Here is a 15,054-nt window from a genome sequence, read left to right as displayed (position 1 = left end):
TGAACATTACCGGATTATAAAAAGAAAATTTTTGGTTAAGTATATATATATATATATATATATATATATATATATATATATATATATATATATATATATATATATATATATACTTAACCAAAAATTTTCTTTTATATAATCCGGGAAAAAAAAGAAAATTTTTGGTTAAGTATATATATACTCAACAATACCTCCACTTCAAAAGCCACCATCCTAAAAACTGTATAAAATCAATACCCTACTCCCTAGCACGTAGAGTCTGCGCCATAGTAACAGACAGACACCTCCATTCAACTAGACTGAATGAACTACAAATAACACTGCGGAACAGAGGATACCCACTACCACTAATACAGAAAGGTATTGAACTGGCTGAAAAAATTCCAATAGACCAACTAAGAACCCCAAAAGAACACAACAAAGAACAAATTCTGGCATACGTCACATACACACAACACAAACAACCCAGAACTATTCGCACAGATAACAAAAAACCTTATCCTCCTCAATCAGAACGACAAACTAAACAACATACTTAAAACAACAAACGCCAACCCAAAAACTTAAAACACATCCTAACTTCCTCAAAACTCGTCCCACATACTACGAAAGGAGTTACAAAATGCAACAAACCGCGATGTGGAGTATGTGACATAATAATAGAAGGTAACACATACACATTCAAAAACCCAGCACAAACATTCAAAATAAAAAAGGATCTAAATTGCACCTCCAGAAATGTAGTATATGCACTAAGATGCACAACATGCAACAAATCCTACATAGGCGCCACCAAAAATTTCAGCAATAGAGTGGCCTTACATAAGAGCAACATCAAAATTGCAGATAACAGACACCTCTATGTTTCAAAACACGTACACACATGCAGTGGAAACAGCTTCAAAATAATGCCAATCCTCCAAACAGACAATTATTTTTATTTACTTACACAGGAAAAAAACTTCATCACCAGATTCACTCCTGAACTGAACAGAACCTAATACCATCACACAAAAACATGAAATGCAAGGTACACTTGCATGCACACCCATACACATACACATATACACACCCACACATAAATCAGAACCGACACATTAAAACACACACACGTGTACGCATACAACCACACACAGACATAACACCCCTATCTCTTATATAATACAACACACTGAACAATACCAACCCTACTTAACCTCGAAACCAACAACACTAGGAGACACCTAGAACCATAGTATAATATCTGTTCCAACACCTCGCACCCTCCTCAGTCAGGGGAGGAGAACCCCCTCGTGACTGAAACGACTATCATCCCTTCTATCATCCCTCTCCCATACCTACACCCCCTCCAATGCCCCCTCTGGGGAACAAAATCTTCCCCACACTAAGAACCGATCCTGGGTCTGGCCATACCCACATGGGGAGACAAATAAATAGAAACATTAAAAAATCTCCTATTTTAAATACACCCCTCTTTCTAAACAAACATAATATAAGACTAAAACGAAAAATCACAATACTAAAATCCAAGAATCCCAAAAATAAATATCAAAATAGAATGAAAGCACCCCTACCCTTACTTCAGAAGAGCCAGTCACCCCCTCCCCACACATACACATTAGTAACGATCTCGGACCACAGCCGCCTTCCTAAGGAAGCAAATAACCCCAAAATACTATAAAACAATATACACATTCCCAAGCCAATAAAAGCAAGCACACACACGCACACACACGCGCGCACACACACATAAACACACACGCGCACACGCACACACACACACACACGCACACACACATACACACACCCTAGCCCACCCTAAAGGAAAAGAAAAAAACATTAGCAGAAAGAGATAGCGACTACAGCGAGGTCAACTCTCCCTGGGCAATAAAAATTCAGCATACCAATGTATAATAAACACTTACAAGCCTCCACCCCTTGGAAAAACTTCAAACGAACTACGAAAATCGTCATTTTTACACATTTGAAAATAATTTCTGACGAGGACGCATCACAGACCGTCTGAAACGCGCGTAAACGATTTCAATGACTTAAAAACATTATTACAATGATCCAAACATAATTCTCAATGAAAAATCAAGACACGGAATAATAAAATAATGTTAAAAAATACACATTGTTGGTGACTACTCCCTTATTTAAATATATATATATATATATACTTAGTATATATATATATATACTTGTTATATATATACTTAATATATATATACATATTAGTATATATATATATACTTAGTATATATATATACTTAGTATATATATATACTAAGTATATATATACTAAGTATATATATATACTTAGTATATATATATACTTAGTATATATATATACTTAGTATATATATACTTAGTATACATATCTACTTAGTATATATACTTATTATATATATATATATATATATATATATATATACACTTAGTATATATATATAAGTATATATATATACTTAGTATATATATACTTAGTATATATACATACTTATTATATATATATTCTTAGTATATATATATTCTTAGTATATATATATACTTAGTATATATATACTTAGTATATATATATATACTTAGTATATAAATATATATATATATATATATATATATATATATATATATATATATATACATACTTCACCAAATCTTTTCTTTTTATAATCTGGTAATGTTCATATTCCAATTAAACTAGAGTCACTATAAATATATATATATATATATATATATATATGTATATATATATATATATATATACATATACTTAACAAAATATATATATATTATTTTATTTTATCAACAATTCCTTTCTGTCGCAAGTTTAGAATATAATTGTCTATAATACCAACTCAATTATAATCTCAGCTCAATGAATTTTCAAAAGAGTTTTCAGAGCATATATACGTAAATTGAATAAAATCACAACCTACATGAATAGAAATTCACTTTTTTTGCGTTAAGCTCTTACAGCTGTTTCGTGAAAGGATCGACAATTACCTCTCGTCCATAAATATAAACGTGTTCACAACGGATTGAAGAACTTGTTGGGAATAGTTGTAAGCGTCTCTGAGGAGTGACTGGATGGAAGATTTACAGTTCTATGGACGAGAGGTAATTCTCCATCCTTTAACGAAACAGCTGTAAGAGCTTAACGCCAAAAAAGTGAATTTCAATTCATGTAGGTTGTGATTTTATTCAATTTACGTATATATATATATATATATATATATATATATATATATATATATATATATATATATATATATATATATATATATATATTAGTCGGACGATTTTAACATTTAAACCTATATTAAAATACTTTTAATTCTGCGTTGGCAACTTCTTTTCTTGTAAGTTAATCTTTTGCAACCAGGGCATTAGTTTACTTCTAAGAATTTACGCTACTCCTAGTATTATTGACGTAACCATCAGTTGATACCGATTAAGATCTGTTTAGGAATTGATATATATAAAGATGTTCTGAGATAATTTCTTCATATTTCTTTTCTTTTTTTTTTTGCAGATGACGGCTGGTATGTCTACACTGATATCTCTACACCCCGTGACCCGTTTGATAAAGGACGTCTTATAGGTCCTCTGATCAAGGGCTCCCAAGACAGATGTCTAAACTTCTGGTATCACATGTACGGTTCTTATATGTCGACATTGTCTGTAATTCTGTCAGTAAATGGAACGAAAGTGACCAGATGGACAAAATCCGGCAACCAGGGCGACACATGGTGGGAAGCGTCCTTTACTTTGGCAGCTCAACCGCAAACCACTTATCAGGTAAGCTTACTGCTAATCAGTGGAATTATGTGCAGTTTTTCAACGCCGAGACTTTTATATATATATATATATATATATATATATATATATATATATATATATATATATATAAAATATAACACGGAAATTACATAATTGTCGATGCAATAATTTATTTCAACCTTATGGTATTTTCAAGCATCTAAACTAGACAATTACATTTTTTATATCATTTTATATCAAAAATGTAATTGTCTAGCTTAGATGCTTGAAAATACCATAAGGTTGAAATAAATTATTGCATCGACAATTATGTAATTTCCGTGTTATATTTTTATGTTATTGCTCTGTTTACCACATTGAGCTCTCATAATCGGATTTCCTCCTGGAATTATTCCATTATAGCACTATATATATATATATATATATATATATATATATATATATATATATATATATATATATATATATAATTATTTTTTACTATAATAATTAAATACCTACAGACACTAGTGTTTCATCCTTTCGGAAATCTTCAGTGCAGGGTGTCACGATTAATATCAGTCGAACGATTCGAACCCCGCATCACGAGACATTTTTTTTTTAATTTTTTAAAAAATTTAAAATATATATATATATATATATATATATATATATATATATATATATATTGGCAGCAAGTAATGATTTATGTATGTCTGATTAAACACGAGTGAATTCTGTCTTTGTTCCAATTTTACTGGTAAATATTTTCTATTTGCGAAGCGGTCTTTCTTGTTTCGGCTGGTAGGTTATATATTATGGCGCCCAGTGGTTGTTGTTCGGCCATATTCTCTAGCGCTTAGAATAGGAAAGATTACCAGCAAAATTTGAAAAAGACGAACTCAGTCGTGTTTAATCAGACATGCGTATATACATGTGTGTGTGTGTGTGTGTGTGTGTGTGTGTGTGTGTGTGTGTGTGTGTGTGTGTGTGTGTGTGTGTGCGTCGGAAAAGTGCATATATATCTCTCTCAGAGGTCATGCGATAGCCTTGGATGCTTCATATTATATGCAAAACTATTCTGGAGAAGGATATTAGCCTTTCGGTATTGGAGCTTCTGGCTGCAACATCATAAGTCAATCAAATTGAATTATGACTCAAAACTATCCATGATATGGCTATTCCTTTTTTCAGCAATAGCCTTCAAATTCAGTTCAAAGACTGGTTTACTGAGATTGAATTGACTCTATAATCACGACCTCCGAAAGGTGTTTCGCGAGCGAATAGTACTCACTATTACTCCGAAAGTGTAGTATCTGTTCTGATGCGACGATTAGTTTATTTTTGTTCTCGATTAGTGCAGGAAATATCTTTCTAGACTGAGGATTTTCTTAGGAGCTGAATATTACCAGATTAAAAATCAACCTTGTGTCTAAGCTTTCCCTTGTGGTAAGACAAACACATAGGAACTGTTCAAAAGTGAACCAATCTAAAAGACAGAAAACTTTGAAATAACAACATACCAACATTATATCGAAACATCCCAGATTTTCCTTTAAGTAGGCAGAAGCGCGATTAGGGACTGCGCAACACTTGCATAACTTTAAACAAGGAATTCGTAGGATATTGCAGAAGCAAAACTATTTCAGTCGTCTTTGATTTCTTCCCCAATGATTGAGTCGAGCAAATCTATTCTCAAGGGAATACCATTAGAATTGAGCAGCCTTTGCTTCGCAATAAGACCTTATCTAGCAGCTACGCTTTTTCGATATGTACCTGCATTGTCTGTCTGTTCATACTTGATAAGTTCTGCATTTAATCAAGCTACGATAATGACGATTTATTATGTCAAGTGTTTACAAAGCTAATCGATTTTTTTATATTCTAGGTAATATTTGAAGGTAGCCGATCAGTTCTTACCAATGGACAAATTGCAATCGATGACATTCGATTTACAAAGAATAAATGCCAATCAGGTGAGCCCACAAATTCTTGTTAGTCCCCTGATAAAAGGAGGGGGACGTGTAAATTTACCCTTTTCCGTTCGTCCGTTCGTCTGTCCACACTTTTCTCAATAACTACGATAATATTCATTAACTTGAATTTTGCACAAACATTAAACATGGTATGAGTAAAAATGTAACAGAACGGATTTTCTGGGAAAACTCTGGTTGCCCCCTAGGGGTGACTTTTGGGTTAAAATGGCTAAAATTGAGACTTTTGTGCTGATTTTAAAAAAAATGATGCCTTGGATTTTTATAAAACTTTCTGAAAAGTTGTAACTAACTGATTTCTATATATTTTTGTTTGTCTATACTTTGCGATAACTCTTGGGTGTGCCCCAGGGGCTCTTTTAGGGCTAATAAAAACACTCTATTTTTGGGACTATTTTACCATATTTGTCCAAAATTTTTCCGTGTATGTCTATTTAGCAGTTTTGCATGGTGCTGAACTCAAATTTAAATATGTTAAGGCTTTGGGAACTTTTAGGGCTAAATAGCGGGACAAATAATGGACTTATTAATTTCTTTTTTTGCATGGTGCAGAACTAAAATTTATATATGTTAAGGTCTAAAACTGGACCGTTTGTTCATTTTCACCAGGATTTGACGTCCCTTGGGGACTTTTGGGGCTTAATTGGGGTAGGGAGGGCAAATGCTGAACTTTGTCATACCTCCTTCACTGTACACTGGGGGGGGGGCATAAATGCTTCACTTGTTTCATTTTCAATTTGATCTATATCAATTCGATCTCTATATTCAATTGAAATTTTTAATGTAAAAAACTTAGATCGAAACTTTCTATCAATCATTGATTAGATGGAATCAAATATCGATTTGTCAGATGCAGTCCTATAGTTATGTGATTTTAGGAATCCGATTGATATTTGTCTATGTATTAGATTATATATAACTGTAATATAATTTCAAAAATTAAGATAAGGCACAGAATTGGTAATGAGTTGTCCAAGTTTTATAGCAGCAGTGCACAAAAATCCTCAATTCCCGCAGGAAGTCGCCTGTGTTATGATGTGATTGAATCCTATATTTAGTTCAATTACTAGCACCTCACATACACTCTTTTTGATCCAATCAATCTTGGATGCATATTTTAGTCCTAATTTCAAAATTTAATTTAAAAAATAAAAAAACACACGCATTCTCACTTTCATATATATATATATATATATATATATATATATATATATATATATATATATATATATAAAGAGCAAATAGTTAATAAAACATGTTGAAAAATAATTTCAAAAAAGTTAAAAACATATTTAATTTGAAAAGGAAACACTTAATAAGTAGATAGTCCTTAATCCGCGGAGTTTCAAAGAAATACTTTCTTTCTCATCTGAGGGTAGGAATTAACAAAATCCGGAATCGGATTTTGCATGCAAAAGTATTTGATGAAACTGCAAGTAAGTCAAAGATATTACTTGATAACAAAAAGTGAAGCAGAGGGGATATGGTGAAGAAAAAGGGGATTTCACGTGAATGGATAGTCTGGTGAAAGGTAAAGTATCCAATGACGGTAAAATCCAAAAATGTAAATCCAAGAAAGTTAGTTAAATTTCCATTCGCACAAGTAAAATCCAAGGAACTCACGTAATTGGAAGATGGTCCAATATAATCCAAAAGGCCGAAATACGTGGAATAATTCACAAATAGATACAAAGAAAAAGGGGAAAGAATTCCAATAATATTATTAAAAGAAAAATAAGATATGCGTTAAACTCGGCTGCCGAGACAAAGTGTAATTAAGAAAAGTGAGCGAAGAAGATAAGGAAAAAAGTTTGAATGGTGATTGAATTAAATATAGAGTAGAAAAGCAAATGTCAAAATGACCCAGACAAGATGACGTTAAACGGCGCCAAAAATATAGGGAAAAAAGAGGTCAACTGAAATATACAGGTTATTACTTAAGAAAATATCAGCAGGAGTAATTAAAAGAAACTAAATGAAAAAAAATATTTTTAAGGGGAGAGGACGGCAGGTATCTGCAAATTCCGGATAAAGCAAGTAAGTATGTAAGTAAATGCATATAGTAAAATATAAGTAAAATATATATACAGGATATGAATGTATAGGTAGATTGATATATTTGATAGATAGGAATGTTTAAACGCTAAAACGGAAATTGCAGATGAAAACTGGCCAAACAAAAGAATTAAAATAAAGGATTATTAAGTTATAAAGTAATAAGAAAGTATGTAGAAAAACGATAACGTTAAAGAAAAATTATATATCTGAAAGGTTAAAGTAATAGCTATGTAATTTCAAAATTACCATAATTAAATTTGGACTTATGTTTACAGAAAGAGATCAGTTGGTTTTTAGAATTTATTATATTGTTACTTTTAGGGGAAGTAATTATAGTTATCGCTTCGGTTATGCAGAGCCTGTAGTGGACTGAGAGCCTGGAGTATAAGACTTAACTTTTTTTTTGTTATAGTCCATTTGATTGAGAAGGGGGTATTATTAAAATTAAGTTTAGTATAGATTTATTTTAGTCGTTCCTCTCATCTTTTTATCCCTCCCCTGCCGGATAATTTGATTTTATTTTAGTCGCTCCCCACGTTTAAATTCGTTTCCCTATAATAATATAAAAAGAAGAAAGAAAACCCTCGATTTGGCTTTTGAAAAGTGAGGGCGAAACCTGGTCGACCAACTCTACCCGATTATCTATCATTTTTTTCTTAACCTTGATTAAATATTTTACCTTCGTCCTTCTTTTTTATCATGGATACTAAAAAATTCAGTCTTCCCTTTTTCATAGCTATAATATATATATATATATATATATATATATATATATATATATATATATACATATATATATATATATATATATATATATATATATATATATATATATATATATACCATTTAATCGATGGATTCTGTTTTCTAATAAAAAATATTATAAATCGAATATCAGGCTGGAGCTAGATAGATAATTTTTGAAAACGTACACGCAATAACAGACACAAATAACCCATTTATTAACGTTTTGTATATTTTACAAAAAATAAATGTGATTTTATTAAAATTGAAAATAAAAAACTGCATTAAAAAGTTTTATCTTGTTTTTGTTTGTTTTTGTTTTGTTTTGTTTTGTTTTTTTTTTTCATTGTTTTATAATGCGAAATATCATGAGGAAATAATTACTAACTTTGCGTGACGTTTTGCATTTGTGTAATATCAAATTAACCCCATTTGTTTTCTCTCCTTAGATAACCCAACGTACTGTGATTTTGAGACGGGCTTCTGTGGGTATACCCAAATGAAAACTGCTGACTTCGAGTGGAAACGAGCACAGGGGAAAACACCCACGTTCTTCACAGGTCCATTGGCTGATCACACGACGGGCACAAGAAATGGTTATTACGTTTACATGGATGCAACAGCAAAATCTCCAAACGAGAAAGCCCAGCTGATTAGTCCACAGTACAATTCTACCAGTGTACAGTGCCTTCATTTCTATTACCATATGTTCGGCGCGCATATCAATGAGCTCAACGTTTACAGGGTGGACGGCAGTCACATCGGGGAAATCGGCTACCCAGTTTGGTCACGCAAATACAACCAAGGTTACAAATGGTTTCAAGGTCAAGCCACCATTACACCTAGCGAGAATTATCACGTAAGTGTGACATTGGCATACCTTCTAGATGCGTCCTTAAATTACTGCAAGAGTTTGTCTGTCGGTCCGTTTGATACACTTAAGTAATATTTGGGCTTGTGAATCGCTGTCATATTTCAGGGTGCTTGATAAAGTGCAAAAGCGTATCTGTAATTTAATTAGCCCCACTCTTTCTTATTCTCTGCAACCTCTCTCTCTCTCCCTCTCTCTCTCTCTCTCTCTCTCTCTCTCTCTCTCTCTCTCTCTCTGAGACTTGTTATTGCTAGTCTCAGTCTTTTTTTTATAAATACTATTATGGCATGTGTTCTTCAGAATTGTCTGATCTATTCCCCGCTTCCTTTGTTCTAGCTCGTTTGACTCGTTGGTCTATTAGTCTTCATTAATTCACTGTTTTGATTTCTCATTGTAATAGAGATTTCTATCCAGTAGCTTCTTTCCAAGAACTGAAAGATTGTGGAACTCTCTTACTGCTGAGTGTTTTCCTTCTAACTATAACCTTGGTCCTTTCAAGATCAAGGTCAATAGACGCCTCCTGTCTCTGAGATAATCGTATTTTGTTTCTTTTAGCTCCATATACCAGGCGGCTTCTAATCTAGATCGATTTTAATGAAAAGGTGTTGTAATAAATTTCAATTGTTTCTTTCTTTACTTTTTTTCGCTCAAACGTTGGCATACCTTATTAAAACTGTAAATGAATAGAAGACAACAGCTTTTAAAATAATAGAAAAAGAAGATAAAAATAAAAACTTTTATCTTTTCACTACTAAGGACTGCTTCAGCTAGGGTTTCCGCCACTCAGCACAAAAACCAACATAACATAGGCCATTGTTACTATGGCTAGTTCCCTGTTCACTAAGTTATATTTCTAGTTATGTGTAGTTCTAGGAGGTCCATCCTTCCAGGTTTTACCTTCTCACTCTTTAACAAGGTGAGACGTCTCTACATAGGAATGCCACCGAGACTGCTCAGGCATTTATTGCAAGCCAGTATTATGCGACTATGTCGTTATTCTACTCGGGTGGTATTCTACTGGATCGATTTTGATATACATAAAGAAAACGTGTCATCATATCGGGATAGCAAAAATAATCAGGCACGTTCTCTACTTGATCCGAATATCCTTTCTTAACTTGACAGCGAAGACTTTCTTGAGTATAGTTATCACACGATATTCATTTACCCGGGGAGATTTACTTGATCGAGACACATCCTGGGAACGGCAACCAGCTCTCTGAAGAAATAAACGATACCACGATAGACATATCAAACGATAGAAACATCATCGAGACGAGACGGCATCGCCCATAACTGACTGGCATGGGTCGCTTCTTGTGTCTTCTTTGTGTCGTTATGGGCAGCGTTTCCATTGTCGGCAATAAATGGCTGGAACCACTTTCCGGCAATGAATATTGTTATTGCAGATATAACGCTCATGTAAATAGTGAACAAAGGCATTTTTGATAGAAAAAAATATTATTTTATTTAACACTAGAGGAGCATATGGAACGTAGGTGATTGCCGACCCACGTCCATCGTCAATTGCGACCAGACTAAACTGCTATATGTCTGCTTTCGACGGAATCCAACGCCTCGGCTGTTTAAAAACGATACAATTATAATTCAATACTCCTCTCTTTCAATGAAGAAAGAGAGAGAATGAAAGAAAGAAAGAAAGAAAGAAAGAAAAGAGTGAAAGACAGAAAAAGATAGAAAAGAAGGAGAGACATTCATACATAACGTTTGAACAATGTTTAGTTTTTGTAGGCCTTGATGACAACATCTTTTGTGTTTGACCTTTCGAAAATGGTGTCTCAAATCGTTTTCACTTGGTTGAATATTATAAACAACTAGACTATCCGTGACTCGTTGAGTCAGTATGTTATATTAGCTATGGAATTCATGTATGAGCGTGACACTTGTGACGTAAAGAAAATAGTTTTTTTTGTTTGTTTTTTTGGTTTTTTTTGACATAACAGAATCATTTCTATGAAAGTATATTAAAATGAAAAATCACGGACGGATCACTCAAACTCAAACATGAAAAAAGAAATCCTCCCTATTCGTGTAAAGTTACCTATTTTTCCGAATAATCGCTCAAAAATCGAAAATTAAACATGATTTTCCTACGAATCGAACGCCGACGAAAGTCATTTTACAGCAAAAACGCACATGAATCTACCGATGAGAAGTATAAGAATAAAAAATCCATATTGGAATCCTTCAACCATGTTATAGAAACTTAAAATCTAAAAAAAAAAAAATAATTAATAAAACCTGAAGCAGAAAATAGAACCTAAATAAATGAAATAAAATAAAACTAATATTGAAACAGATTAGTAAATGTGTCAACAAATTTACCGTTCTCATACAACTATTTTGTATCTAGAAATTTAAACAAAAAATAAAAAAAGGAAGGAAGGAAAAGGGACGGATAGAGAGTAGTAGTAGTAGTAGTAGTAGTAGTAGTAGTAGTAGTAGTAGTAGTAGTAGTAGTAGTAGTAGTCTTGACTTTACAACAATTGTTCTTATGTTTGTCAACGGGTTAAAGTTGTTTAGTTGTAAGAAAATATATATACAGTATAGTTGTAATAAAGAATAGTTGCAAAACACCCCCACTCCTCCCATGTTAAATAATAATTTCGAAATAATAACGCTAATATTTCAGTGCGCAGGTCAAAATCTGCAAAAGAAGCGATTTGTGTTTATTTGTTTACGTTGTTATGGGTTAATGTTTATGCGCGCATGCGCAACCGGATGAAGTGGGTTACATCACTCGTTACAAGGTCATTTGAGTTTTATAATTATATAGATTGTTACTCTTGACTCGAATCGTACCTGATTGAAAACAGTTACTGAAGTTATGTCATGTTTTTTTTTTTCAATAATAACGCTTTTCCTTCTCGCCTCCCTACTAGCACAGTTAGGCACATGTTAAGTATAAGATTTATTTATGTAGAAACCCCAGCTTTTCCGAAAGGGAGCTTCTTGATTGTACCACATACCATCCAAGCAAGAAATCCTTATCTTTAAAAAAAAATAGATCGTACGCCTGGAGCATTTTCTTTGGGATACCAACAAATATTGGGAATGAACTCACAACGCTTGCTTACCAAGAATTTTTTCAAAGAAAACTCCTGTTCTTATTAGAGCGGTGGGTAGAATAAGGAAAGAAATTCAACGGAAAGATAAAGTTATTTTTCGATGAGTATTTCATCCCAACGTCTTGACGCGGTCTCAGTTGACACGCACAGAATATATTATTGTAACTTTTGTCTCAACACAAAGACAATCCGTATTATCTGTGTGTGTTTCCGTTGGGTTGAAAAATCTGTCAGAGAATGCCGTGACGATGTATACCATATTCAGGTCGAAAGTTGTCTTGGACAAATATTCAAACTGTGTATTCAGGATAATAGCTTCTGTATTTTTTTGTTGCTGTTTGATGCTTTATGCCAGGGGTCGGCAACATTTTGTAACGTGAGGATAAAAATCTATACTAATTATAGAGGGAGAGGAACAACTTTATCTATATTATCATGGAGGACAGCAATCTTATTAAATATGTAAATATATTTTCTGTACGTTTGAAGAAAACACATATAAGTGTAATATATTCTAATAAAGTCGTGTTCGCGTCTGTTTTTTTTTTGTTCACAATTTGGTTACTATATACAAAAGGTACACTGTTTCACAAATAGATTTTTATACTGAAAATAGACTCTTGTATAGTTTTATTTCTGAATAATCTCAATACATATTAATATTATTTATTCAAAAAATCAACATTCAAGAGGTTATCTCATTTGCATATTACAGTAAATAAAATCTGTTTTAATAATTAGCTCTAAATTTTTCATGGAAATTAGTAATAGAATTGTTTTAAGTATTCTATTTAGAGATATTATATAAAGTTGATTTATTTATTTTATTTAATTTACATTTAATTTAATTCATTTTTAATTAATTTATCAGTGGCGTTTAAAAATGGAAGTAAGTTTTCATTTAACCTATGAATTATTTCCCTTTAAGCTACGAGATTTTATTTGCCTGTTTGAATTTCATCGATGAAAATGACTGTTTTATACTTACAAAAATCCAAAATATGGTCAACTTTCATGAAAATCGTAACCACTTAGGATATTTTGTGTATCTTAAACAGTATGTGACTAAACCCTCTGCTTGGCAATATGTTTTTTTTTTTTACCTGGAGACGTCGGGTATGTACAGTAAGTATGGTTATATTTAAACGATATCATTTATTTAATTACTGGAATATATACAAATATACAAACATACATTACAAAAAATCTTGATTTTACTACAGGAATAAAACAAAAGAAATTCATTTCTACACAGACCTATAATAAACAACAAACTAAAATTAAAATATCTTAAAATGGAGGAACCATTCTGTCTTTTACAGTTGCACACACGTTCAAACACAAGCAAATCACAGACAAAAAAAACGAGCCCTCAGTAAAATGTCAAGTCCCAGAAAATTCAATCGAGGGGCGGACCCCTGATCTATGATATAAGTAAAATAAAAGAGGCGTGCTGATTTGATATAATGTTGCTGGGTTTTAGATAAGGATTCAGATACTTTATTTGGATTATTCGGACCACTGATTTTTTCGAGTGAGGGCAACGTTTATCAAGACCTAGAGGCCACTCAAGGATAAAGGTTAATACGTGTTATGTACATCGTGAGGCAACACCATGATGCTCAGTAATGGTAGAACTTGGGTAAAGTTTAATTATTTAAGAGGACGGATCAACATAAACTTATTTACATTAGACATGAAAATTACTATGTTATAATCAGCTGGGAAGCAGCCCTACGGTATCGTGTTCCACAGTCGGACAACTCTAGGAAACAAACTCTGCTCATGGAATTTTCATTTAGTTTTAAGCACAGAAAGAGATTGAAGAAAATTGTTGTAGTTAGACGAGTATTTGTTGCGAGAACATTTTACGGGGGAGGGGGCATAAGCTGAAGCTCAGTCGAGCATCTTCCATAAAAGTAACGATAGAGCAGAGATAGACTCGCAACGTCTCTTTTGTAAGAAAGAGAAAGTAGGAAGGGGGAAAGGTGCTCACTTATTAGAGTTCGAAGATGATTTTGAATCGTGTAAATGGAGTTATTATATTGATTGTTACTTGTTTACGTTTCGGGCAATGTAACCTCCGACGTGCTTCAGGTATATTTGGTCGAACTCGGGAATCTTTCTGTCGAATTAGGGAATTTTTCTGTCGAACTAGCGAATCTGCATTGAATTCTAAACCTAACGGAAAGTGTATTTGAAGTTTTTCTTTTCGTTAAATCCTGCAGATATTTCTACATGCTTCCCCATGAAGAAATGATACGGGAAAAATGTAGTCGTATCTGTGTAATTTTAACTAAAAAGGGAAACCACAAAATATAAAACCGGTTCAGTTTGAAAGTCCGTGTAGTTCCCGAGTTCGACAGAAACGTTGCTGTGTTCGACAGGACACACCTGAAGTAGGTCGAAGTTTACATCGGCCAAAACATTTTCAGAGTAAAATCCAAGATGAGAACAGTAGTCCGAATAATGCAAATAATATAAATCAAAATTGAAATTCTCAAAAAGCGTGACTACTACATTATTAAATATT

At 32.8% G+C, this 15,054-nt stretch overlaps 1 protein-coding gene across 1 annotated transcript in view; it reads left to right on the top strand.

Annotated features, from left to right (window-relative positions):
• The window catches only part of LOC145292796 (MAM and LDL-receptor class A domain-containing protein 1-like), a 497,041-nt gene that overhangs the window by 288,424 nt on the left and 193,563 nt on the right, over positions 1-15,054 (top strand). Inside the window, exons 79-81 of the mRNA XM_080138835.1 lie at positions 3,530-3,804; positions 5,654-5,741; positions 9,011-9,420. Of these exons, the coding sequence (XP_079994961.1) occupies positions 3,530-3,804; positions 5,654-5,741; positions 9,011-9,420 (773 nt within the window). The remainder of the gene's footprint in view (positions 1-3,529; positions 3,805-5,653; positions 5,742-9,010; positions 9,421-15,054) is intronic.

The sequence above is a fragment of the Euprymna scolopes genome, chromosome 14 (assembly GCF_053919585.1).
Source record: "Euprymna scolopes isolate OS-2025 chromosome 14, ASM5391958v1, whole genome shotgun sequence".
In the NCBI taxonomy this organism is placed as follows: Eukaryota; Metazoa; Mollusca; class Cephalopoda; order Sepiida; family Sepiolidae; genus Euprymna; species Euprymna scolopes.
This window is presented reverse-complemented; position numbering and strand designations above follow the sequence as displayed.